Source organism: Acanthisitta chloris, unplaced genomic scaffold (genome assembly GCF_000695815.1).
Source record: "Acanthisitta chloris isolate BGI_N310 unplaced genomic scaffold, ASM69581v1 scaffold3677, whole genome shotgun sequence".
Classification (NCBI taxonomy): domain Eukaryota; kingdom Metazoa; phylum Chordata; class Aves; order Passeriformes; family Acanthisittidae; genus Acanthisitta; species Acanthisitta chloris.
In genome coordinates, this window is record NW_008684117.1 from 694 (window position 1) to 28521 (window position 27828).

General features: G+C 38.5%; 2 protein-coding genes across 2 annotated transcripts; one reads left to right on the forward strand and one right to left on the reverse strand.

Moving 5' to 3' along the window:
• Positions 1-228: 228 nt before the first annotated feature.
• On the forward strand, positions 229-12116 carry DEPDC4 (DEP domain containing 4; the record flags this gene model as incomplete). Its single annotated transcript, XM_009079176.1, has 8 exons — positions 229-619; positions 1138-1292; positions 1724-1904; positions 4147-4373; positions 8051-8193; positions 8415-8540; positions 9751-9829; positions 11899-12116. Coding segments are annotated over 8 exons (1520 nt in total), but the record flags the coding sequence as incomplete, so codon positions are not given.
• A 4255-nt stretch (positions 12117-16371) lies between these two features.
• ACTR6 (ARP6 actin-related protein 6 homolog (yeast)) lies at positions 16372-26902 on the reverse strand (the record flags this gene model as incomplete). The annotated part of the gene is made up of 10 exons (XM_009079177.1): positions 16372-16805; positions 17561-17699; positions 19612-19783; positions 20474-20552; positions 20737-20835; positions 21506-21562; positions 21644-21779; positions 23602-23725; positions 25011-25079; positions 26785-26902. Coding segments are annotated over 10 exons (1123 nt in total), but the record flags the coding sequence as incomplete, so codon positions are not given.
• Positions 26903-27828: the final 926 nt, after the last annotated feature.

Genomic DNA, 27828 nt, shown 5'->3' on the forward strand with positions numbered 1-27828 from the left:
CTCTACTGTTTTTTGTGTCTTTTTGTTCTCTTTGCTCTACTCTGGTGGGTGTGAGTCAGCTGCCAGAAGGACTGATTCATGAAGTAATGTCTTTCTTTGTCTTTGTAAAATGAAGCTGACTTCTGAATACTTATTTAAACATATATAACTAAATTCACAGTCTAATTTTTTTTAATGTCAAAGTAAAGGTTTATAAATCTGTAAAACTTTCATATAAACATGTTTCAGATTGTGACGGTCCTTTTCAAGCAACTCAGCTGTGGAATAATATTATTCATGCCCTTCACAGTCAAGTGGAAATCAAAAGACATAGACAACATCTGAAAACATATAAAAACTGTTTCACTGGCTCAAATGCTGTTGATGTGGTACTGAGCTATCTCATGCAGAGCATGTACTTAAGCTGCAATGATATTTCTCGGCTGAAGGGAGTCCATGTATGCCAAGCGTTGATGGATCACAAGGTGTTTGAGCCAGTTGGAGCAAAGCTTTACTTATTTAAGCATGGGAAAGAAACAGAGTTTGAAGACACAGACACTAGTCTCTATAGATTTGTAAATAGCAGTCTTAATCCTCTTACAAGAAAGAATAAGGACAAGGAAAACTTGTCTCCTGAGCAGTTCTGCAAACAGAAAATAAGAAGACTTTCCAAGTGAGTGACTCTGAACTACTCTGATTTATTTTTTGACTAAGTTTTACTAAGTTACCTGTAGATGAATTGCTGTCTAACTCAGGTGTTGGTGACTTTTGAAAACCGTGCCAGTTTTGAGAAATGTCATGCCTAAATCACAGATGTTACCTGGTGTTTCTTGGTAATGTTCAAGTGCTGTTTAAGTGCTGTGTTAATTAGAATAGAGTCTGCCTCAGTAGCATAAGCCCAGGAATAATTTTGTTTTGCATGAATAAGCTACTTGTTGAAATCTGGTAAAAGAAATAGAACTAATAAACATTATCTGGAATCAATATGCTGGCCCTTTCCACAAAGCAGATGTGGACAATAGGATTTATATCAGCAGGATAGACCCCAGATCCAATGAAGCCCTAATGTCCTGATTTAAGAGCAATTTAGGAAGTGAAAGATAACTATGTCCTAACCCTATTTGTTGTGTGTCTAACTTATTTTTTCCCCTTCCTGAGCAGAGCAGAGTGTGACACAACACTTTCAAATCCCTTAGCATTAGAAGCAGCTGATAAGAAGAGGGTAGAGGAACTTCTTCAATCAATAAATGTTCATACATCTTTACCTCCAAAGATCATGGTTAATGAACCAACTTATCTGCTTTCAGAAAGAGGTGAGAAATGAAATTTTCTTTTTAAAACTTGATCATACTTCACTGTATCTTACTTGAAGTGAGAACCCCATTTCTGTTAACTAATGCCTCTCTGAGTCATAAATTTAACATGTCACTAATGATACCATACCTAAATGAGTGCTAAATGGGTAAATGATCATAGTATGTAAACTGAAGGAAACAAAACAGGATTATGTTTTTGCAGGATGGTGCTATTTATGCGAATACTACTACAGAAGGAAGTAGATTTGAAGATTAAATACATACATACTTGTCTCTTCTTGTACATATTTCTAATTGGAGTGATTATTATGACTAATAACATGATGGGATAGGGGTTTATTTTTTAGCATTCCGAGTAAAAACAAACAGTGGTTTACATAAGATCTTGTTTCTGAGGGTGTCTTTTTTGTTGATGTTTTCAGTAATAGATGATATCAGGAAACAGCAAACTCTGCTACGGCTGCTGCAATTAATTGATGTTCCCCTTCTAGAAGATATCTTGGTGTCTTCAGTGAAGACAAAGCCAGACTGTTTTGGCAAAGAAGAAGACCTGATTATCTCAAATACTTTCCTGGACAGAGAGGTTACATGTAGCTTAAACTTGCCTGCGTAAGTTATACATCTATAAAATGTATTTTTTAGTGAAGGCTTTATTTCACTCTTGATCAAAGGTTAAGTGAACAAAATAGACATTGTTACACTTGTATACCTGTAGGCAGGGGTGGTGTTCAGGTTCTTTAACTTCTTTTCAGATGTGGTAAGTGAATTTACAAAAAGTATATGTCTAGAGTCGAACATTTGAGCATTTTAAGTACACATTAAAACTTTAACCTCAAGTTTTGAAAACAATTCTAGTTTCTAGACCAGATTCTTTGCTCTTAAGTCTCTGTAACAGCTATTAGAACTTGAAAAATTTCATTCTGAGGCTTTTTGTTTGTTTGTCACAGTTCCTGGTGGTGGTGCTGTGAAGATATAAAGTCAATAAGGCGTCTATCGCTAGGGAAAAGGACAAGTTAAGCTGTAGCACTGAAGATTGCTTATATAATGAGAATGTGAAAGTGGCTGCCTGTCATCAGTGCTCTGTTCCTTAAATATTCTCTTAATTTTGTAGTGTTCCTGTTGATTACACTTGGGCTGATCTCTGTCTTAGCATGTATTCTAATGAATGTGTCAGGGCATGTCACCTCATGTTAATGTCTCAGTAATGCTTATTTCTGTCAAATCAATGCAATTTTTATCTGTTTGTGAGACACCTTAAACTCTCTGGCAGTTTTTCTGTTCTTGCTTTAGGGAGACAATAGTAATATTTTTACATATGTTTAGAATTTTATGTTAGCTAATGAAACTCCTCATTCCAAACTAGGTTTATTGGTGGATATCTTAACTACATGGGTTTCCCCCCCTAGAATGCCTTAATGAACATTAACTTTTGAGCTTTCTACTTCTGTTTATTCTCGATTCTTGAGTGATTGGTGAGTTTTTCTCTTAAACTCTCTCAGATGTGTTTCTTACTGTGTATTATTTTGTGTTAAATGTGTCTCACATTTGTGTCTTTGGTAACATGTCAGATGAGTGTTAAGGAATTTAAACACTTACTTCATTGCTAGATTCCACAAGTGCTTCAGTGGGCAACTGGAGTAGCATCTTAGTAGACAGTATATTATTTAGGCCTGGCTTACAGCCTGCCTGAGAAATGGAAAATTCCAGGTATGAAAAGTAGTCACCAGTATTACAAGTAGTTGTAGGATTAATTGTCCCCAATATGAAGGCAGGGGCGTAAGCATAATTTATGTCTCAAATTTTCTGTCTTTGGTTTTCAAATAGTGTTGTGTTATGCTTGAAGTAATCAAATACCTGTTCTTCATGCAGGTACTTAAAAACTGTAATCAAATCCTCCCTGTATTGATTGCAGTAATTGTGAGATCATAACTAAAGGGAGGTCAAGATCCTATTTCTGTTTTACTGTATTACTCATTTATGTATCCAAGAGTTATGCAATCTTTGTTGGCGGCAGCAGTTCTAACAAAAGTTCATGTCTATCTAGCTGTCCAGCAGCAATTTCAATCTTTCTGCTCTCCATGATAAAAGTAAGGTTCTGTGGATCTTAAATAATAGTCACACCTTGTCATTGGTTCAGTTCAAATTAATTTATGTCCAGAGAGTCAGATAGAAGTATTTGTCCCTCTGCCGCCCACAGTTCTATAATTTTAGATTTCTTCTGTACCAAATGATTTAGTGATTTTTCTCTCTGACCTTCCAGCCTCTTTGAACAATGAGTTTGTCTGCCTGAATTTTAGGTTGTTCTTGCACTTTCTCTCCTTAGTTAAGTCATGCAGGTGTGAGAACTCATGGCTTTATAGTAGGTCATTATAAACTGCTTCCATAGTCTTGTGGGATTTACATTGTTTTCATTTTGCTCTGCTTTCAAACTAATTGTCTTGTTTCTCTTCTGGAAAGATCCAGTCCCTTCCTTTTTCAGTCTGGTTATCCCTGGTGGGTTCTCATAGTGTGTGTTGGAGTAATGGTGGGGTGGTGTTTGATTGTAAGTACTGGCTGAACTCCTGGGCTCTGTGACAGGATGGCATGATTGCAGCTTGTTTTGATCTGGGTGTACCTCAAGTGTATTGTCTGTAGCAGAGGAAAACCATGGAACTTGCTTATTTCAAGCAGGTCCTTGCATTACTGTAGTAAAATAAGTTACATAAACTGCTTAACAAACAAGTTCAGTGTTCTTGTTCAATTATGTGGCTATACTTGCATGGTTATTTCTATCTAGTTATATTTAAAGGATTAAATAAGAACAGACTGAACATTTTAAAGTAAGTACTAAAAATAACTTTTCCTCCTACAGGCTTGACAAATGGCTCTATGCTGCAATTGAATGCTTGGAGTATTTTCCTGACCAGTTCATAGTGATGGTTAGTCAGCAGTTCTCTCAAAGCACTAACGAACTCAGCGATCTGAACACATACAAGAAGATTCTTTTTGACATTATAACAAAGTATTATAGTCAAAAGAAGGACTCCCTTCTTGCTGCTCAGGATCTGGATATTCATTCAGGAATTATAGAGCTTATAGGTAAGAGCAACTTGGAACAAAAAATACAGGTGAAAGCTGTGTAGAGGATGTAACTCACTAAGTGTTAATTGAATCATGTCACCACTTGCAATGCTGTTGCAGGTGTACTTTATATGTTGGAAGGAAACGTTCAAGATCACTATTAAGCATCTCTGCTCAAGACAAGGACAAATTTCAAAGTTAGATCAAGTTGCTTAGGGCCTGGTCCAGCTGAATTTTGAAAACTCTCAAGGATAGAGATTCACCAACTTCTGTATGTAACTGTTTCAATATGTAACTACTTTGATTGTGAATATGTCTTATCCTAGGTCAGAATTTCCTTTATTGCTACTTGTACCTATAACATAAAACTAAAATCACTGCTATAATGTTTTCATGTTAACTGGAATAAGGTTTAGTAAACCCTGGATTTAGGGCACTTTTTAGTAATAGAGGCTGTTTAAAATTATAAAAGGGACTGTGGAGATTGTGATTCAGGCTGTGAACACCCTCAAAAAAACCCTCCCTACATATGCTTACAAGTAAACCAGAAGGGTTTAATTTAAATACAAGTTTAAGATTAATCCTACCCTAAATAGGCCTTGTTACTACTTCAGTTCTCTTGGGTTGTTGTGGTTTAACCCCAGCTGCCAACTAAGTACCACAACACCACTCACTGCCTGCTGCCACCCCACACCCAGTGGGGAAGAGAATTGGGGGAAATAGTAAACCTTGTGGATTGAGAAAAGAATGGTTTAATAACTGGAACAAAATAAAATATGATGTACTAATACTAACAATAGTAATAATAATATTAACTATGATGAAAAGGAGAGGAATAAAACCCAAGAGAAACAAACAATGCACATTACAATTACTTACCACCCATTGACTGATGCCCAGCACAGCCCTGAGCAGCAATCAGCATCTCCTGGCCAACTCCCCTGTGTTTACATACTGGGCATGACATTCTATGGTATGGAATGTCCTTTTGGCCAGTTCAGATCAGCTGTCCTGGCTGTGCTCCCTCCCAGCTTCTTGTGCTCCTGCTGGCCAGCAGAGCATGGGAAACTGAAAAGGTAAGTTTGACTTAACACACTGATATTTTGGTTGTTGCTATCAACACTAGTCTCATGGTAAATTCAAAACACAGCACTGTAGCAGCTACAAAGAAGAAAATTAACTCTATTCCAGCCAAAACCAGGACAAGGTTTTATGGCATGTTATCAAAAGTTTCTGCTTTTAGAGAACTATGACGAGCTTACTGGCATAGGAGCACGGTTGGCCTGTGTAAAATTTGGAGCAGAGTGGTGAATCCTGTGGCCAAAGCCTCATGAAAATACAAAAGGCAATATTTTTATCAGTAGTATTTTGTAAAGGAGAAAAAAATACCAGATTATAATAGAAGTCATGTAAGGCAAACTCTTGCAAAATTATGTAACCCATCCACAGAAAAATGAATGCTAATTTGAAATAATTGACATTGTGACTGCCATCTTCTGCTGCAGGTTTACTGGAAGTGCATGTTCATACATGCACTTCAAGTACAAAACTGATACAAACCAAAATTACAGAATATTACAAAATTAGAGAATTAAAACAGCCAAACCTTTAGGGAAGCGAAAAGACACAATTCTACTTAATTTATGCTTGAGTTGCCTGTAGATCATCTCCTTATTATGTGTCTGCTTGATCTAAACTACATGACCTATGAATGTCCAGGGCTATTCTGCTTATTTTATTCTGGCTTTTACTTTGTCATCTTTTCAACTTGAATAAAACTGCCTCACAAGCAGTTTCTAATGCTTTATTTCTTTTTGATGAACTGGTAGCCATATTTTTTTAATTAGGAAATAGTTCTCTGATTGAATATGTTGATTTTTGTTCTTGGGTCCTTAGCTGTGTTCTAGTTCATACTAGATCATTTTTGGGTGATTGTGTTGAACTATTTTACAACAGTTTTTCTCTCTCAGTGCTATGGTATAGATTATGGTTGTCAGTGTGTAGCAACTCAGATTCTAATAATACTTGTCAAGTAGAATCCAGTGCAGTTAACTTTACTTTGAAAAAAATGCACAAGAGGACTCAAACTAGCTAATAACTTCTGCATATTTAAAACACTTTCAAAATTAATTTAAGAAGTGCTGCGGTTAGCTAAAGAACTAATTCATTTTGTTGTCAAGATAGATACTGCTACAATTGTATTCAGTTTTTAATCAGTTTGATATAAGATAATGCAGATCTGTTATGAAGGCAAACGTTGCTGTGTTTGTTGCTTTTAAAATAAACAGATCTAGACTATTTGTTACAGATGAATGCAGTTGGTGCAATTAGTCTTTGTGGTTCATTGGAACCTTTTTTTACAGTCTTTTAAAGTAACTCAGTAAAGCTTTAATCACAGATCCGAGAAACTCTTAACCTTTTCTCTAGAAATTATTTAACTTCCTGTCTTCATGTCTACACTTTTAGCTGTTTGGATCACGTCCTTTGGCAATTCTCCTTCTTGCTTTTTTGTATGCCTTTCTTTTGATAAAGGGTCACTTACAGAATCATAGAATCATCAAAGTTAGAAAAGACCTTCATGATCAAGTCCAATCCTTTACCTAGCACCACACCACGTTTGCCACTGATCCATGTCCTCAAGTGCCATATCCCCTTTTTTTTCCTACATTTCCAGGGATGGTGACTCCACCCAGTTCCCCAGGCAGCCTGTTCCAATGCTTTACAACTCTTTCACTGAAGAAATTTTTCCTAATAGCCAATCTAAACCCCCTCTGGTACAATTGAGGCCATTTCCTCTTGTCCTGTCACATCTTACCTGGGAGAAGAAACTGACCCACACCTGACTACAGCCTCCTTCCAGATAGCAGTAGAGAGCAATAAGGTCTTCCCTGAGCCTCCTGTTCTCGAGGCTAAACAATCCCAGCTCCCTCAGCTGCTCCTCACTTATTCTTCTGGTGTTCTTTCTAGCCAAAGATGGTTTCAAATGGCTTGTGGTACACCCCTGAAAGTCCTGGACTATTTCTTGTAGGTTCTATTCATGTATCTGCCCTCATCTTACTCTTGCATAAAGCAAGTTACTTGACTTTTTCATAGTTTCTCACTTTCAAAGTGAAGGGAACTAGAATTATCATCTAAAGGGATTGGAGATTTTTTTCCACTGTATCACATTTTCTTGAGACTCTCATAACCTAATGACATAAAGGAGGAGGGGGGAACACATGGACATGACAGCTGACCAACCAACAGGAACAAACAAAAAGAGAAAAACCTCAATAACAACAAAAAACACAACCAGCCAAAAAACCCCAAACTGTCAAAGCAATGAGAAAGTTATAATTGTTCAGTTAATTCATTTTTCTTTGAGGTGAACCCTGGAATGTAATATGAAGATGTGTAAATGCAAACAGTGCGAATATCACTTCAGTGTTTGCATGTTGTAGACAGATCACAGTAATGTCCTTATATATTGTTCAAGCACAGCTGTTCCCTGACTAGGTACGGGACAAAGGCTTTAAGCTTACACTGATTACATGCTGTATAGAGTCTTGTCATAAGGTTTTCCAAGTCACTGAGATTAACTTGTTTTGTTTGGGAGGGGGAATCCCCAAAAGCAGGATTATTATTGGGATTTAAATATGCATTCCTGACTCTGAAAATGACAGCTGTATTGGATGCATTGTTTTACTCCACTACAGAAAAAGGAAAAACAGATCAAGCTCTAGAGGCATCACAACTTTATTTAAAATTATTAGCATCAAATATCAGAGAAGAACTACACAGGCTCCTGACATTCCTAGCCATTGCATCAGAATCTGAAGCCTACAGACTACAAAAGCAAGTGAGTATCTGCTTTATTTAGTGTGAAAAATAGCACATTGCCATGGTAAAGCTAATGTTTTTGTCCAGATTTAGAAGTATTCTGTTTACTGCCTTTCAATGTGATCTGTTTCAAAATAAATGTCAAGATGTTCTTTCCCCCGGTAGCATCCTGTTATACTTTGTCTTTGCTAGTACATTGCTAGTTAACCTAATGCCAAATCTGGGTACTTCTTTTTCTAGTTTGAGAACAGATCAGTGATTATCAAGACTTGCACAAAGTTCATTTTGCAAAATAAGACACTGTCAAAACCACAGGCAGAATTGTTGACTCACTTTCTGATGGACAATCACTCTGAGCTCTTCAAGGTATCATTTTCCTTCTCTCATTGGCTTTGTCATTTTAAATGTTAAATCCCATGAACTGCCTTTTTTTTTGAGTATGACAGGTCTGAGGAGTAGTGTTTAATGTTCCATTTGTTTCAGTTTAATAGTACAGTCAAGAAGGCTGTGAAGCTATTCCAGACTATGGAGGACAGATTTTTGAGAGCTTTGCAATCCTTTGTATAGGATATGCTCTCTCTTTATTTGATTCATTTGTATTAGGAAAATATTTCAAGTATTAAGACTCATTATAGAGGCCTTTTGGCACCTAGTTTGTAATGGCTGCCTACCTAAATATTTAGGCATCTCAGTGTCTTTCTCCTTTAGAAGTTCACTGACATACTCTGAGTGGTGAATAAGATGGCATGTTCTGGTGCCCCAGGGTATGTGTACAGTTCCTTTGGCATTTTGAAAAGTTAACTTCTAAATTAAAGAAATGAAGTAGAGCCACAAAATGAAATTACTTTCCTATTCAACTTGATCAGCTGTGTAAATTTACAGACGTGTTTTGTAGTCTCCTTTATTTACATCCCATCATATTGTCACACGTGGAAAGATGGAACCTTCCCATACTTTGTACAAATAAGATTCACAGAAACACTGAAACATTTTTTTGGTGAAATATTGGTGTTAATTCTTATACAACACATTAGTTTCCACTTCTGACTTCAAGTAAAGAGTCATGGAAGATTTTAACTGCTTTTTTTAACTAGCTGCAGTTTAGTTTGAAGGTGTACAGCAAGAGTTTTATATATGTTTATAAGTTGAGTTTTTTGTATTAAGAGTTCTGACATGAGGGTTAAGGCTTTGATTTATGATTGGAATTGGAGCCAGAACTGCATAGCAGTGACAGCAGAGTGGATGGTGGTTTGCTCTTTCACAGCTGTAGTTGAGAGCTTTGTGTGTTAAATAGGCAGAAGTCAGTTTGTTTTACACTACAGTTGTTGCCATAGTTCAGTGCAAAACAACATCTAGAACTTTCTGCTGCCTATTTCTGTGGCCAGAAATAAACATGTGTGTTTCACTAAAACCATGTGCTTTAGTGCAATTATGTGAGAGTCTTTGAATGTGTACCTGAATAAGTGTAGCAGTAGTTAATGATGTGGTTTTTAAATTAGTCATCTGAAAGTTTTAGATTCTCAAAATACAGAAGTATTGCTTTTGTAACTTTTTCTTTGTTGGATTTTATTTTCAGACTCCTTTAACTCTTCTGGAACTAACTAGTAGGAGACTTGAGAGTTTGCTAGAAGGACAAGATCCAGACATCAATTCAGGTAGATGATGTGATACACACATTTATATAAACCATTCTATACAAACTGGTTTATCATCAGCTGACTAATTTTGCACAGACTGTTTCTTTTGATTTGTTAGAAGCATAAAGTGATTAGCAGCTAATGCACTAAATTTAATTATCTGCTATAAGCAAAACTGATCTCTAAATATTAGAGAAAAAGGGTTCTATTATCTAGTTTGAATACATGACCTTTTTTATTTTTATTTTTTACCAAATAATTACTTCTGGAGATACCCGTGCGAAATGTGCTTCCTGAAGCGATTTGCTTATAATTTGGTTTGTGAATTTGATGTGATTTTATATTTAGGAACAGTATTCTTATATTTCTGCCACAAGGTATCTAAATATTCTCATAAAGCTCAGTAGTTTGAGGTTCTGATAGATGCCTTGAGCAGAGACTTTGATCATTTAGTGTTTTGAAGAACTCTCTTCCTTTTCTGGGTAAACACAGAGTTTATTAAGAGCTTAGGTCTTAAGCAGCAAGTGTCAGATGCTTTCTTTTTAGGCTACACTACCCTATTGTATGTGGGATTAGAGTTTTTCAGCTCATTTCTTTTATGAGCTAACATTCCATCTGGCCTTGCTGCCAAAAATATCTTGCAGCACTGTGATTAAAAGGGTTGGCTTAAATAATTGAATTTCTCTCTGACTCTTTACCTTCTTTCTTTTAACTTCTCTATTGCCAGTGCAATATGTGTTTAAACATTGAAAAAAAACCCAAAACATTAAGGAACTGGATAACACTAAGTTATTTAGCTGTATAATCCTATATTTAATACAGCAGCTGCCTGAGAAGTGGTTTTGGTACAGAACCTTGTACCAACTGCACTGGGTTGTGGAATGTGTCCAAATTCTTTCTGGTTCAGTGTTCTGAGAATCACATACTGTGTAGCCAAAGAATAGAGATGAGCCACAGAGGAAAGAGCTGCCTGTTTGTAGTATTCTCAGAGCCTGTGTGATCACCATCAGCACATTGAACAGACAACTGATATACAAACTCCATACTGTATTCTCCCTATAGAGTTTTGGAGTTTTAATCTGTAAATACGTATACGTTCCATCTACTTGTTCAAATAGCTAGTTTGATCAGCTTGTAGGGTCACCAGCATGGCATAGTCCTGTTTTCCTGTGTGCTGCATACTGTGGTGACATTTTCCTTTCCCATGAAGCAGGAAAATATTTCCTGGGAGCTACTGAGCATTCTTAGCTGGTGAACTCAAGTGCAGACGGGAGCAGGAGGGAAGGCTAGGGGGACCCTGATAACATAAGGGGTCTGTCTATTGCAGGAGGGTAATCCTTAGGTCTGATGGAAATATACAATACTAAAAACACTGAGGGAACTCTGGTTTTAACCTAGTAACCCACTTGATACCATCAAAGTAAAGGATCCATGCTGAAATTTTAAGAGCTAATCTCTCTGCCAGTTGTTAAGCTTTCCCTTTTGAAAAAGCTATAATTTTCTTCATCTGACAGCTCTAAACCATCAAAAGTATTGGTGTTTGACAGACTCATTGTAAAAGAAGTGAAGGTCAAGTCCATGTTGAAAACCTCACCCTGAGTTGCTGCCTCTTGCATACCTCAGCTTCTGGTACCCAAACCACTCTGAGCTGTGGTTCAGAGGCAGCTGTTTCTCCAAAGTGTTTATTCACTTGCATTAGGAACCGGGCCTTGCTGCAGATCCTATTCACTCACAGGGAATCACTGGATCATGACAACTGCAAGGTGTCATTCCTGTTCTGTAACATTCTCCATCACGGTTTCTGTTTGTGAGAACTGTATTAGCTCTTAGTCTTGCAGGCCTGCTTGAAATCCAGAATCATCTGTGGTACTGCACTTGTAACACTGCTTTTCCATTTTATTTTTGCAATTAATGTTTAGATGTCCATCCCTGCTCAGGGGAGGGCTGTACATTTCACTTTGTTTGTAGAGAGTTGTAATCACATCTGAACTGGAGTATCAGTATACCTATGTTTCTGATCATATTTTTTTAACAAGGCTCTTACACAATGCATGAAACTTAATCTGAACCTCTGGTTTTTTACAAAGGCTTCACCTTCTGTCAGCGCATTACAACTAAAGAATATGAAGATCAAACCCAGCAAACCAATCAGTATCTTCTAGCATTGGTTCAAGAGATGGACAATGACCCTACTATCCCTTTGAAGCAAAAGAAGAAATTAATCAAAGAATTCCGAAAATACCATTCTCTAGTCTATTGTAGTGGTTGTAAAACTACATGTGAATTTTGTGCTCCAAATGGGTAAACATCAATATAGACTTTTTTTTTTCCTCCTTTTTAAAAACAAAGTGGAGGATGCTTATGAAAATTGCTCATGATAAAAAATGTTTTATGTCTTTACATCTTTGGTTTCAAGAAGCTACAACTGTCAAAATTACTATGCTGCTAAAAAGCATTAAATCTAATGATTCTTTTAAGTGAAATGTAATTAATAGCTTGTAAATTAGTAATAACAGCACACTGCTTGTGCTGCTTTGAGTTTAGGGTTTGACACGTTTTATCCTTCTGTCCCACAACCCCATGGCTTTCTATCTGAGCCAAGTCTACATTCAGAGCCATGCTTGGGCAAGTGAGGCTTTTATAATCTTTTCTGTCTGTAGATAATAACTGTAATCTAATCTTAAACTGTAGATTAAGATTCCTACGGGTATTCTAAAAGTGTACAAAGTATGTCAAAAACATTAAAGCAGGCCAGTGGATTTTGAATCTATGGCAGGCAAATTCATTAGGTAGGAGAGCTATGTGTGCTTGCAGTCAGTAATTACAGCCTGTTGTTACTCCTGACTGAGCTGCTAATAATTTGGCAGTTATGCAAAAGCAAGTAAAAACCTACATTTTGAAGAAATTTGAGAAATAGTTTAGATCTCTTGGTATACTCAAGTAATTTATTTAAACATGAGAACACTTTGATAGTGTCCAGTTATTTATTATGAATACTTCAGTAATATTTATGTTTATGAATTTAAAGACAGAAAACATGCTGACCCATCACCACATGGATGGTTAACTGTATATTGACAAGGAAATGTTGATTCAAATCATAGAATTGTAGAACAGTTTGGGTTGGAAGGGAGGTAAAGATCATCTAGTTGCAACCCCCTTGCTATGGACAGGGACACCTTCCACTAGACCAGGTTGCTCAGACTCCATCCAACCTGGCCTTAAACACTTCCAGGAGTGGACCATCCACAACTTCTCTGGGTAACCTGTTCCTAATTTTTTCCTGATGTCTAAACCTACTCTCTTTCAGTTTGAAGCTATTCCCCCCTGTCCTGTCACTACATGACCCGGTGAGAAGTCTCTCTCCATCTTTCTTGTAGGCAGGTACTGGAAGGCTGTAATTAGGTGACCCCAAAACCTTCTCTTTTCTAGGCTGATCAATCCCAGTTCTCTCAGCTTTTCCTCATAGTAAGTAAATATGCAGTATGTGATAGGAATTAAATTTCACACTCAGAACAGACATTTGATCATCCATTGGACAAAGAAACATAGAACTGTGATTGCAAGGGACCTCTGGTCTAGTCTCACCAGTGAGCTCAAAGTGGAGTCAATTAGTGCAGGCTGCTCAGGGCCTTTTCCAGTTGAGTTTAGAGTATCTCCAAGGACAGAGATGCCACAACCTCTTGGATGAGTCTGGTCCAGACTTTGACCAGTCTCACAGTATTTAAAAGTCAAAAACCAAAGCCCACCTCCACCTGTGCTCTACTGAGCACAGCTGAGAAGTGTCTGGCTCAGTCTTCTTTACTTCCTTCCCTGAGTGTTCTCAAGGCTCTCTCAGCCTCTTCCTTGTGTGACTGATCCTCCAGTCCCTTATTGTTTTCATGGCCCCATTGCTTGACTAACTCCACTATCACCATGATTTTTTTGTTATGAATATGCTTATTTAGGTATCTCCATCCCCAACTGCTCTTCAAACATGTGGTCAAGTCAGCAGGATACCAAAGCCTTCTCAAAACAACTGCTGTTTTCTAAACTGAAATAATTACACTGTTAGATACAACCAACACAATCTATTACCTGCACACATAGTTAATTTGCATATTTGAAGCAGCCTTAGCTAAATGACCTGGCCCTGTTAGAAGTCAGAGAATGTAGTTGAAATCTGTCCATGAATCCCTCTTTGTGCACTTGTTATTTAACAGTGACTGTCCAGTGTGAAATAAATGATTTACAGTAGGAAAGAAACCTAAGTTTCACCTTTCACAGGTGAATGCCCTAATTCCTAGACTACAGGGCCACATATTCTTTTTCTAGCCCTGTGTAGGGTTTTTGTTATTCTCCCAGAAGAGAGAACACGTACAGAAGTAGGTTATCGAGAATTGTAAACAGGAAAGCATTTCCCCATTAAGTGCCTCTGGTGTTGAGTAGTGGGAGAAAGGGATTTTAGTTGTGCTTTTTTTTTCTCGCTCTCTGTCTTCAGTCCCTTTACTAGGTATTACTCAAAATACTAAACCTGGTAAGAGGAAGGGGTGATAACATGGTGATTTGTAGGCTAGGTGGGCTGGGAATTGCTTTGGGAAAAACTGTATTTAAGAAAAGCAAAACTCTTGCACTTTGTGATTTGATTAGAATTTACTTGTGCTAATTTAAGGAAGATAATAAAGAATTGTATAAAAAGTGATGGATGACTCAATCATTTTGTAGCGCATTTTTAAGAGGCAGCTCAGGAGACACAGAACCAGGTATCACACAGCAAGGAAATACTTCAAGCAGGAATTTATAGCTACCACGTGGTTTCCTTCAGTTCATAGGACAAGAAGTCAAAATTGATCTAGTTCTGCAAAGTAAAGGAAGAGCTCGAGAGCCCTCTTTTATTCACCTACCCTGACAGGAAGATCTACTGACCTTTAATCTTCTGCTGAAAGAAATGTAGTATTGTACATTTAAGGGTCTTCTGAAAAGAACAAGTTTTAAGAACTACAGATTACAGGTTTTCATTGTTACACTTTCAGTTAAATTCCAAAATTAAAATAATTTTATTGGACTTTTGAAAGTTCTGTTTCAAATTGTTAACAATATTTGACATAGAATCATCTGGTAGGGAAACTTGGGACCTCTCACTCATTTCTGTTTATGATTTCTAGCACAGAGCTATCAAATTAATTGCCAGTATGAATTTGTTTGAAGATTTTGAGAGCAAAGAGTTTAGAGGTACTTTTCAGTGCAGTCTTATCAAAGCACAAGTGATGGCACCTTCAAAGTAAGGAGGCTTCTATTTATAGAGTGTTCATGTTTGCTCTTGCCAAGGAAAAGGTTTGTTAGTGCTTTATGGGAGCAATGTGCATATTTCCTTATTTTAAGTCTCAGCTAAAGCCTGCTGATAATTTTGTGAAGCAGTTAGAGAAGTAGAGCTTGGACCCAAGGGTCTCTATATGTGGCTATCAAAATTACAGTGTACTAGACTTAGTTTGTATTACTTTGTGTAGGACATGAATGTGTCAAATAGTTTCTAGGTGGTGGTCTCATGTCTTCATACCCTAGCTGCCTCGTGTGTGGCTCCTGTAGCTGTTAACAGCACGAGGAGGGTACCTCTTTCATTCCTGTCAACAGATTGGACTACAGGAAAGCTACCATGAGCTGGCAGTCCAAAGTATGAAAGATCATACTCCTATTCTCTGAAGCATTGGCTTCTCTTCTGTGTTGCCCTTATGCAAAGTGTACTGCCTAAGCACACTTACTGGTTTTACATTAGAGCAGACAAGAAAGGGAAGATGAGACACAACAGGATACTCTTCTGCAAATCTGAGCACACTCAGTATCACCAGCCCTACTAAAAGGGCAACTTCCCTGTTGCCATAAGCTGCGTCAAGGCAAGATCAGTGTCAGCACCAGTGTGTCCATTACCCACCCTGGCTGAGTACCTGCCTCTGTCCTGGCAACCAAGCAAGCCAGGTGGGGCACCCCCTACTAGCATGGGCCTCCCAGCCTTATATCTGGCTATTAGCCTGTGCTGTTGCTCTTTCCCCTCCTGCATGGAACACTGCACAGACTTATGGCACAGTAACAGAGCTGCTGAGGCACTGAAGAACAAGTACTGTGGTGTTTGTGTTTATCCAGAATGCAGGGAGAGGACAGATGGATAATCACCCAGAACACAACTGCAAGCTTTGTTCACCTTTGTGACAGCTCCTGATGGCACCTTTACAGAAAGCTGAGGGGAGTGGCAGGAAGCTTATTTGCTCTGCTGTCACATAAAACAAAAACCAAACAAAACCTCCCACAACCTACTAACCTGAAACCGTTTTAGAAAAAGGAATTGTTCAAATTACTCTTTTCTCGGAGCCTAAGCATATTTTCAATATCAGTGTTCACATGTCAAGTATATGCATCTCACAGCCATTCACAAAAATAACCAAAAATAAAGCTTAGTATTTATTTCCAGGATAGGCAATCTCCAAGACTTCTTTTGAGATGTGTTTAATGTCCATTTAGTGGCTTGCACCAGTTAGAATAATAATCATTTTGAAAAAAAAACAACCCAAACCCATTTATTCTCACTGTTAGTTTCACACCAGTACATGCACTGGAGATTTTTATTGCCTCACGCATTGAGGCTTTCTGCAATAAGAACACAATGAAGCTCTCAGTAAAAGATGAGAACGTAGTGAAATGACAACGAACAGATTATTTCACAGTATCAGGCTTGTAAAACTTTATTTCAAAACTCTGATAATTATTTTTTCCCCAACCCAATTAAATACAGGAAAGCTAAAACACAGCCCTAACTAATGGAAAACAGGTGGTAGTTCAAAGACTTCCATTCTGAGTAAAACAATGGAATCACAACATACTCAGTGATGCTACCTATATATCAAATTTCTCTTCACAGATATTGTGTCCATGTTCTTCATAATCTTCTCTAGTTACTATCATGTCTTCAAAATCATCATTTTCAGAAATGAGCTTTCCACCTTCCCAAGAATAAGTAATAGGGCTGAAAAATGAACAAAGTCATTCTGTAAGTCCGTTTAAAATAGAAGTATGCAGTGATGATTTCCAAGACTTATTTAGCCGTACCTACTTAAAAACACATTTTTGATTCCTAAATCAAACCATCCAGCTCCAGACAAGTTCTGAGACAAAGTTTGACATTTTAGCAGGGCTTGCTGACTGCTTCCTTAAAAAGTGCCTCTTTGGAGGCAGGTGTGAAGAGGGAAGGACCTGAGTATGTCTTCGCATGTATTTTTGCACAGATAATGTTCTTTCAACAATATTTAAAAACACTCTTTAATAGTAGTTTTTCAAAAGTAGAGATTTTTTGTGCTTTGAAGCTATGTTTCTTATGTCTCAGCTCTCTCTGCAAAGATGCTACCCCTTCCAAATCCCTGAAATGGCTACATTAATAATGACATGGCAGCATTTGGATGCTGAAAAGTCTTCTAAGTAGAAAACTAATCTTACATCCTTACATACCTCCTTAATGACAAGACAGTCATATTTATCTATTTACAATAAAAAGGCTGATCCTAAAACCACTTAATTAGCCAAAGTACAGAGCAAGCAGGTGGTCTCTAACTTATTTGGTTTGTCTGAAAATACACTGATTTAAAATATTCCTCTTGTACAATTTTTGTTCACTTAATATTTTAATTAACTCCTTTATCTTTTTAATCAGCAAAAGAAATCCTCTTTTATAGTTTGTTCTGCTAGAAAGACAAAGCCTCTTCTGTTTAGAAGGTTAGAACTTACTTTTCAGGAAGAACAACGGAAACATCATAATCAGTTGGAGTAAGACATCGAACTTCAGAATAAACCCGATCTCTGAAGCCTGGAAAAAGGGTGTTTCCCCCAGTCAGAACGATGTTCTTGAAGAAATGAGGCTGCATTTCTGTAAAATAAATAAGTAAATCTGTAGTTAGAGACTGAATGTGTGTTTAAAAACTAAAGTAGCTTTTCCCTCCAGTTTTGTTATGAATTGGAACAGAAGTAAGAAGCATGCATAGATGAATTTTATGATGATCTAATGATAGTATCAGTTAAAGAGTTTTATTGAGAAATACAAGAAAGTGATCAGTCGCCCTATGTTCTTCCTGATTTTAGAATCTGGCTTTGGTAACTACTGTTTTCTTATATTTGTTAAATTTAATGTTTCCCTTTTCAAAAGGGATTTTAAATGACACAATGTTTTTAAGAGTACAAAATAATAGCCTGAATGCTGCCATACCTATGTGGTATCATAAAATCTACAAAAGTCATCTTTGTAATAACAGTAATTACGTGCATATTATTTACAAAATGAAAGCCTCAGTATTACTTCTGACAAACAGCAGTTAGAGAGGTTCAACACTGTGATGCTTAAATTACTGACTTGGGTCAGTTTCATTTTTCTCATCAGTTTGATTTTTCTCTTCTTTCAGTGATGAAAGACATTTTAAAACATCACTAAAACTAATTTACAGTATATTCCACCATCAGTGTCAAAGACATACAAAGGTCATACAAAGACAGGGATGTTAAAAAGACTTAAGTAACTGAAACAAGAGTAGAAACCAATGAATCACTGCAAAGCTGTGCTTGCCTAATACATAAATTTGCAGACCATCAGTTCTAGAGCATATGACACACACCAGAAGACAGAACAGTTCACAACCACTTAATAACTGGTGTATTGAGAGCATTAGCTTCTTAAGACACTTCATATGTGGCACAGAGTCTAGTTGTGAAGATCTGTCATTAAGTGGCATCACCCAGGGCTCTATACTGGGTTCAGTATTGTTTAACTTACTCAACAGTGACTTGGATGAGGGGACAGAGTGCCTTCTCAGTAAGTTTGCTGATGACACAAAGCTGGGAGAAATGGCTGATACCTCAGGGGGCTGTGCAGCCCGTCAGAGGGACCTCAACAGGTTGGAGAGGTGGGCAGAGAAGAACCACATAAAATTCAACAAGGGCAAGTGCAGGGACCTGTACCTGAGAAGGAATAACCCTGAGGACTGGTACAGGTTGGGTGCTCTGTGGAGAAGGACCTGGGGGTCCTGGTGAACAACAGGCCGTCCATGAGTCAACAGTGTGCCCTTGTGGCTAGGTAGGCCAATGGAATCCTGGGATGCATTAAGAAGAGTATTGCCAGGAGGTCAGGGAGATGATACTGCGTCTCTACTCAGCCATCATGAGGCCACATCTGGAGTATTGTGTCTGGTTCTGGGCTCCTCAGTATAAGATGGACATGGAGCTCCTGGAGCAGGTCCAGTGGAGGGCAATGAAGATGATTAAGGGACTGGAGCACCTCACTTACAAGGACAAGCTGAGGGAGTTGGGCCTGTTCAGTCTCAAGAAGAGATGACTGAGGGGGAACCTCGTCAATGTATATGAGTATCTGAAGAGGAGGTGCTAAGATGATGTAGCCAGGCTCTTCTCAGTGGTGGAAACCAATAAAACAAGAGGTAACAGGCAAAAACTCATGCACAAGAAGAACTGCTTTACTCTGAGGGTCACTGAACACTGGAAGAGATTGTCCAAAAAGGTTGTGGATTCTCTCTCACTGGAGATATTCAAGAACCATCTGGACCCAATGCTGAGCCATGTGCTCTAGGGTGGCTCTGCTTGAGCAGGGAGGTTGGACCAGATGACCCGTTGTGGTCCCTTCCAACCTAACTGATTCTGTGAATCCTTAGAAAATCCCAAAACCAAAACAACAAAGAAATCCAGAACCAAACCAACAAGAAAAAACAAAACAAACCACCACAACCTCCCTTCTCCCCTCATCCCTCCACCCTCTTCAAAATACTTCTAGGTTATACCTTCAGGTAAATTCTGAATAGAATAAACAATGGCTTCAGGAATTCCCATCTCTTGAATACCAATATCCGAAGGATGGAAGAGTATTTCTGGAACTGCAAATCTTTCATTTGCTAGACGAAGTATTTGTTCACCAGTCTTGTATTTTCCACTTAACACCATCTCTTCCCGTGGCTAAATTAAAGACAAGAACAATAACCACTGCTTAAGAAGAGAAATCACATCCTACAGTATTCAGCTAAGCTATTTCATGTACTGCAGAGGTAGGCAGTATATTCTAGGTTAAGTCACATTATCAACAAATCTTTTAAGAATAATACTCTGGTATTAAATCTGAAGTGACGTTGCTCTTATGAACTGCAGTTTTATCTGAAGCAAAATCACTATGCATGAGAGCAGCCTTAAAATATTGGGATTACTTTCAAAACTATGGTCAACTCAGGAAATTAGATAAAACTGCTAAATTATTTGCATTGGTATGAAGACTTTTCAGGCTGTTCTGTAACATGACTTTGAACCTTCTGCCTCTTAGGGTACTTAAATGAAATTCACAAAGACTTACAAAAAAGCATCAAAGCAGAGAAAACATCTAATTTAACTTGAGAAATAAACAGTGATTAAGTGGATAGGTTGTATGACAGAGCACAAGCATAGAAAGCTGCAACTTACATAACAGAACATAAAATGCTATGCTGGAAAAACAGTATTTCATTTTCATCTCGACTTCCTAAAGAAAAACTTTACCAATTAATGTATAGCACAGGAAGAAGTTACAATACAGCATTAGGAAAAAGAGTATTTTTAACCTCTCTACTAGGCTTGTGCAGGGGAACAATCCAAAATAACCTTCAAAACTATCATTACCTTACAAAATCCCTTTTTGATTGTGCTGAAGTCTGGCAAAACATAATCTACCATTACAGTATTTTCTTCTCCTTTCAATCTGAAAAAGAATATAACATTCAATAGAATAAAGAGCAGGTTCTAAATTCCAACTATTTTATACTAACAAGACTTTCTATGGCTTAACTGGAAAAAAATCTGATTAAGAGTATAGTTTTATTTGTTTGTACAAATAGATTATTCAGAAGTACCAACTTTTACATTTAGTACCACTGTATACATACTTGGCAATGTCCATGTCCTTGTAAAAGTCTTGAGAAACATAACACACATCTTCTTTCACTTGATTAATTACATGTGTTTCATCCATAACATGTAGCTGCCTGCAAAAAACAAAAACCAAACCCACAGAAGTTGAGAGTAATTAAGTCTTCCATTTCCTGCCCAATTTTCCACTGGAGATGAGCAACCATCATTTTGAAGTCACAGAAAGCTACTGTCTCAGTATCTAAACCCTGTATCCATTTACAAAAGCATTCCTGGCCTACTCAAGCTTAGTATTTTCCTATTTCACAGTTCAATCAATACAAACATTTACCTACATTTGCCCATTGTCTTTATAACAAAAATAGCCATAATCCTGCTATTAGCTCTCCTACCAAAGACCTTTACCTTGATAACATTCCAAGCTAAAGGATCCTAATGAAAAGTTGATCCTATTGAATTTTACTTGTCGCATTGATAGAATCAGTTAGCAAACTGACTGAAGATCTACTGAGACATCTCAGCACATATGTAAGGACATATAATTGTGAGCACATAGGTAACCTCAGCAACCTCAAAAGCACTGTGACTTGGAAAAATAACAATTCTTCAAAGAGTTTAAGCTCATCTCCATTCATCTTGAGCTGAAGGTCAAGCTAGCAGCTAGCAGACTGTAACAGACAAAAATTCCCTTCTTCTTTAAACAGCATTTAGAAACACTAAAAAGATCCCCACAAACTTCTAGCTCATTTCATACCAGGTTTCAAAGTGAAGACCGGCGTGCTTTACCTGTAAGAGATGATCTCCTTTAGATGGTTGGTTAAGAGTTTCCCTCCAACATTGATCCTACAGAAGAGGAGTAACATGAGGAATTCTGTCCTTATTAACTTCAGGCATAGCAAACAATAAATATATACTGCAGTTTACCTGATGATTGCCTCTTTCTTCTTTTTACTTCTGCAATAAGGTACAATGTGTGTAAAAGAGTATCCACTATCCACAATGATACAACACAGCTCAGATGGATTATCCCGGAAATACCTGTGTGCACTAAGAGCTCCAGCTGAAATGCAGAAAATTTCATTCCATTTTTATATGAAGATACACTTTTAGAATTTACAGTGATATCAAAGTGTACTTGCTTCATATCTTAAATGCCTTTGACAGACTTCCAAGAGCTCAACACCTAACAGTGCAGCCAACATATGAATTCATTTTGACAGTGGATAAAATGAAGTGCTGTATGTTCCCCCATTTAATCTTTTACAGTAACTCTGGTTCATGGTCAGTTTCCTCTCCTGAAGTCCAAGCAGGCTGATCACACCACAACTTATCAAACTTATCTAAAGGAGTATCCTATGTCCAGCTACCTTTCAGAAGGGTGCTGATGTTATTTACACAGTCCCTCTGAGATACATTTCATGACTGTAATGATGCATATTATTTGCTAACGCAAAACAAAACCACACAAAACACACTCACACTCCTCCCCAAAAAGAAAAGCTATCAAAGACCTCATGCAAATTTTTAGTAGACTTTCTCAAATGCTATTCTGTTTCAAAATCCATTGCTATTTTTGTCATCCTGAGTCTCCTCAAATTTCCTGTAATTATATACCATGACAGTCTTAGAAAGTAGGACAAGAATACAAATGGAATTTATAGAGAAATAATTTTTAAAAAATGTTTAATCCACTTAGAGTACATATAGTAGCATAATACTCAAGATCCAGGAAGGATATTAAGTAATTTCTTTTATACTTTATTTTACTGAAAATCTGCTATATAAAAAAATGGAGGTGGGAAAAGGAAATCCTCTTTTCTAAAAATGGAAGCATATACCTTTTGGCTCTGACAAAACAGCTGTTTTACTGTTCCTTTAAGGCTGCTTGCATATAAGTCTTAATTTGAAGAGTGTATCTGCAGTATAAACAGACTTCTACAGATATGTTTGACCTTTGTCAAGCCACATTAAAAATTCAAACAAAACAGTGTGGTGTACTCTACACAGGAACAGCAAGACAAACAGAAAATGGGGAAGTTTAGAGGCTTCTTTAGCCAAAATGTTGATGATGGCCTCCCACAGTGCTTGCATATAAGTCTTAATTTGAAGAGTGTATCTGCAGTATAAACAGACTTCTACAGATATGTTTGACCTTTGTCAAGCCACATTAAAAATTCAAACAAAACAGTGTGGTGTACTCTACACAGGAACAGCAAGACAAACAGAAAATGGGGAAGTTTAGAGGCTTCTTTAGCCAAAATGTTGATGATGGCCTCCCACAGATCTCATTCCCAGCCCAGCATTCCCAGCTGTCAGTGGGCTTACTCCAGGTGTGGCTAGGCCTGAAAGCAGAAAGCTCAGCCTTGTTGTCATCAAAGGCACAGTCAGCTCATGGGAGTGTCTGGCATGAACTGACAGCTGAAAACCTTCATCCCGTGGGAGCACAACTGGTGCTGTCCTTGTCTTAGAAGGACTTAGGGAGAATAGGAAGTGAGGAAATGAACCACCCCTGAGAGAGCACAGACAATACAAACCCATGAGTGTCCTTACCCCTGTGCTACCTCTCGCAAATAGCTGCTGCAGTGCCTTGGTTGGGGCAGCCTGGCTGAAGGTGCATCAGTGTTGTCACTGCTTTAGCTCGTGGAAGTTTTATCCTGATGTGTTCACTTAGGAACATGGGTTAGTGGTGGACTTGGCAGTGGGTAATGGTTGGATTTGATGACCTCAAAGGTCTTTTCCAATCTAAACAATTCTATGATTTTATGATTCTATGATATATACACACGTGTTTGCATATGCATGCATACTTATGTATTTATTTATCTATTTAAAAGGCTAAGCTTCAAAATATATCAATGCAAACTAGAAGGAGACAGACTCACCATTTACTCTAAGAACTGCTTGAAATTGATATTCTTCAAATAGAATTTCATTCATAGATTCTTGTATTGAACTGAAGTTAAAATAAGGTTCGGTAATAATAATATTGGTATCTACAAAATCCACCTATGAAAAATACAGTAAGATTGTCATTACACAAAACTTAGAAATCAATACTCCCTTAGCATATTTTGCAGCAGTGGCAAATCATGTAAATCTGGAGGCATGATTACCACTTGCTATATCTGTTTATAGAAGCTAGGCCTAGAACATTTCAGGTTTTTTAAAATCCTCATGAGCAGTGTATTTTAATGGATAAAAACATAATAGAAGGGAATACTTTCATACATATCCTGATCCTGTTCCATCCTTACAATCATAATCCAGCATTTTAAAGAGCTATATAGAAAGGAATACTACAATTCTAATGTAGGATACTTAACACTAATCCTGTCAGCTACAGAAAGATAAGTCTCTTCAACAGCACAGCACTTGCATCACAGAATTCCTTATCTAATAACCAAAGATGAAGCCCTGTGCAGTGTAGAATCAATAAAACTCCCAGTGACCTGAGATGAGGCCAGCAAAAGGTCCTGGACTTTCCACATTTACTGGTATCTCAAACTCCTTTAGAGAAGACTTCATAGAGTTACTTCAATCATAACTGGATATGGCCTTAAACATATTAGCAGCTGTATCCCTCTGTAGTCTTCACTCATGAAAAGCAATTTAACAAAATTCCCCTTGAAACCATGACTAAATTGAATATAGTTCCACAACTAAGCTGAAAGCTGAGTATCAAAAGTCAGCATGTATTTTCACGTCTAGAGACTAAGACATTTTGAGATAGTACTTTCATTCACAGTACCATTCTGCCTCCTAGATGTCACAAAAGCCAAAACCTTCCAGAGAAGATAACATTTTTAAAAGAAAAATAAGGGAAGTTCTTATCACACTTATTGTGTCATAAGAAAAATTAAGTATCAGATTTTTATATTTTATACATTCAACTTACTCCTCGGTAGAAAATGGCTAGGCAAGGATGATTACTCAATGCATATGTCTTTTGGCCTACTGACCTAGCTCATCCCTCTCTTGTACATTAACTACTTGCTGATCTCTAAACCACATTGTATCCACCTGTAATTATTTTTTACTAACTTGAACTCTTAATTATATTGATAGGAGTTTCTTATGTGAACTGAACTCCGTATCAGTACACACAAGACTAAAAAATTAGTACACCAGAGCTGAAAGTAAAAATTTTCTTCAGTTTGAAAAAAAAATAAATCCCTGTGATTTCTAATTGAAGGCACTTTCAAAGAGAACAGTAAGCTCACTGGTTCTATTTCATATTTGATGTACTTATCTTAATTCCACACAAAATCTGTAATTAAGAAAAGGCTCTTACTTGATACATTTCTTTTCCAAAAAGATAATCCCAAACCTGTCTCTGGACATCCCAGTTCACCAAGTAACCCTGTAGGAATTTAGAAAATAAAATTACACTTTTTAGAAAAAAATAAAATCATACTTTAAAAAAAGATAACTGATTGACAGACTGGTAATACAAAGAAACTTGAGAGTTTGACTCAAAATTCACATTTCTGTGCTAAGAAGTAAATGTTACATAGGATAAAGTATGTTGCAAATATTCCCCGTGCATATCTTAATTACTGCACTAATGAAACAATGTGAATTGTGTTTTCTGTATACACTATTCCTTTTGGCAGAAGGCTGTCAGTCTGCCCTCAGTGCCAGGGAAGGTTACAGAGATTATCTTCAGTGCCATCACACAGCATGTACAGGGCAAACAAGTGACCAGGTCCAGTCAGCAGAGATTTATGAAAACTTGACTAACCTGACCTCCTCCTATGGCAAGGTGATCCACTGAGTGGAGGGAAAGGATGTGAATGTTGTCTACCTGGCATTAGTAAAGTCAGTCAAGTCTTTGACACCATTTCCCACAGCATTCTCCTGGAGAAACTGGCTGCTCATGGCTTAGATGGGTACATTCTTTGCTGGGTAAAAAACTGGCTGGATGGCCGGGCCCAGAGAGTGGTGGTGAATGGAGTTACACCCAGTTGGTGGCCAGTCACTAGTGGTGTCCCCCCGGGCTCAGTATTGGAGCCAGACCTCTTTAATATTTTTATCAATGATCTGGACAAGGAAATCAAGTTCACGCGCAGTCAATTCACTAAGTTGAGTGGAAGTGTTGATCGGCTGGAGGGCAGGAAGGCTCTGCAGAGGGATCTGGACAGCCTGGATTGATGGGAAAAGGCCAGTTGTATGAGGTTCAACAAGGCCAAGTGTCGGGTCATGCCCTTGGGTCACAACAAGACCAGGCAGCACTATAGCCTGGGGGCAGAGTGGCTGGAAAGCTGCCCATCAGTAAAGGACCTGGAGGTGCTGGTTTACAGTGGCTGAACACAAGCCAGCAGTGTGCCCACATGGCCAAGGCGGCCAACGGCATCCTGGCTTGTATCAGAAATAGTGTGGCCAGCAGGATTAGGGTAGAGATCACCCCTGTACTCAGCACACCTCAAGTACTGTGTCCAGTTCTGGGCCCCTCACTATAAGAAAGACATTGAGATGCTGGAGCATGTCCAGAGAAGGGCAATGAAGCTGGTGAAAGCTCCAGAGAACAAATCCTATGAGGACTGGCTGAAACAACTAAGGTTGTTTAACCTGGAGGAAAGAAGGCTCAGGGGGGACCTTATCACTCTCTACGACTACCCAAAAGGAGGTTGTAGCCAGGTGGGGGTTGGTGTCCACCCTCCAAGCTACACATGACAGTACAAGAAGAAATGGCCTTCAGTTGCTCCAGGGAGATTTAGAGTGGATATTAGGAAACATTTTCTCACCAACAGGGCTGTGAAGCACTGGAACAGGCTGCCCAGGGAAGTGGTTGGGTCACCATCCCTGGAAGTATTTAGAAGACACGTGTCTTCTAAATAAATAAAAGATGTGGCACCTAGGGACATAGCTTAGTGGTGGACTGGACAGTGCAGGGTTAACAGCTGGACTTTTCCAACCTAAACAATTCTACAATTGTTAAATTTCACACTGCTGACTTTGATTCTTGTCTGATACTACATATAACCCTGCGGTTGGGGCAGAGGTATTTTTTTCCTTAAAACAACTTACATTTGGTTATAATATTAAACTGAGGATACGTTACTTACTTTCTGAAAAGGAAGAATATAAAAAAGACCAGAGGGATCCTTGATTTCATCCAGTTGATTTGCCGTGAAGGTTTTCAAGCGTGCAGTCTTTGATCTGAACTGACAGTTTGGAATAATGCTGGAAAAGATTGAGAATTTTCCTATTCAACATGGTGTGAGACACATTCACTGTCTTTATGCTACTTTTATAAATAGTATACTTCCAATTATGTTTTTGCTGCTGTATTTTGGTTTTAGTCCATTTACTTGAGCCAGTTATGAAGGAAATCTCTAATTTCCAATACCTACAGCGCCGATGAGACTCCTGTCAGAAAAGCAAAGCCTGCACACTGTGCTGACTGCTGCCCCCATGCCCTGCTGCCAGCACAGTTAAAGCACCACGGGCTTCCCCTTGCCCCAGCCTGAGTGACCTGGTGTGACACGTGTGACATGGTGGGGCATCGCAGGACATGGCAGGGCACAGTGGGACATGTGTGACACGGTGTGACACGGCAGGACATGGTGGGACACACACATGTGTGACACAGTGGGACATGTGTGACCCAGTGTGACATGGTAGGACATGTGTGACCTGGTGTGACACAGTGGGACATGAGTAACACAGGACATGGCAAGACATGAGTGACATGGTGTGACATGGCAGGACAAGGTGGGACACGTACATGTGTGACAGTGGGAGATGTGTGACATGGCGGGACATGAGTGACACAGTGTGACATGGCAGGAGATGGTGGGAGATGTACATGTGTGACACAGTGGGACATGAGTGACACGGTGTGACACGGCGGGACATGGTGGGACACGTACATGTGTGGGACAGTTGGAGATGTGTGGCATGGCTGGACATGAATGACACGGTGTGACACGGCAGGACACGAGTAACCCGGTGTGACCCGGCGGGATATGTGTGATGCGATGTGACTCGGTGTGACCGGGGGCCGTGTGTGACCCGGTGTGACTCGGTGTGACCGGCGGGCCGTGTGTGACCCGGTGTGAGCCGGTGTGACCGGCGGGCCTTGTGTGACCCGGTGTGACCCGGTGTGA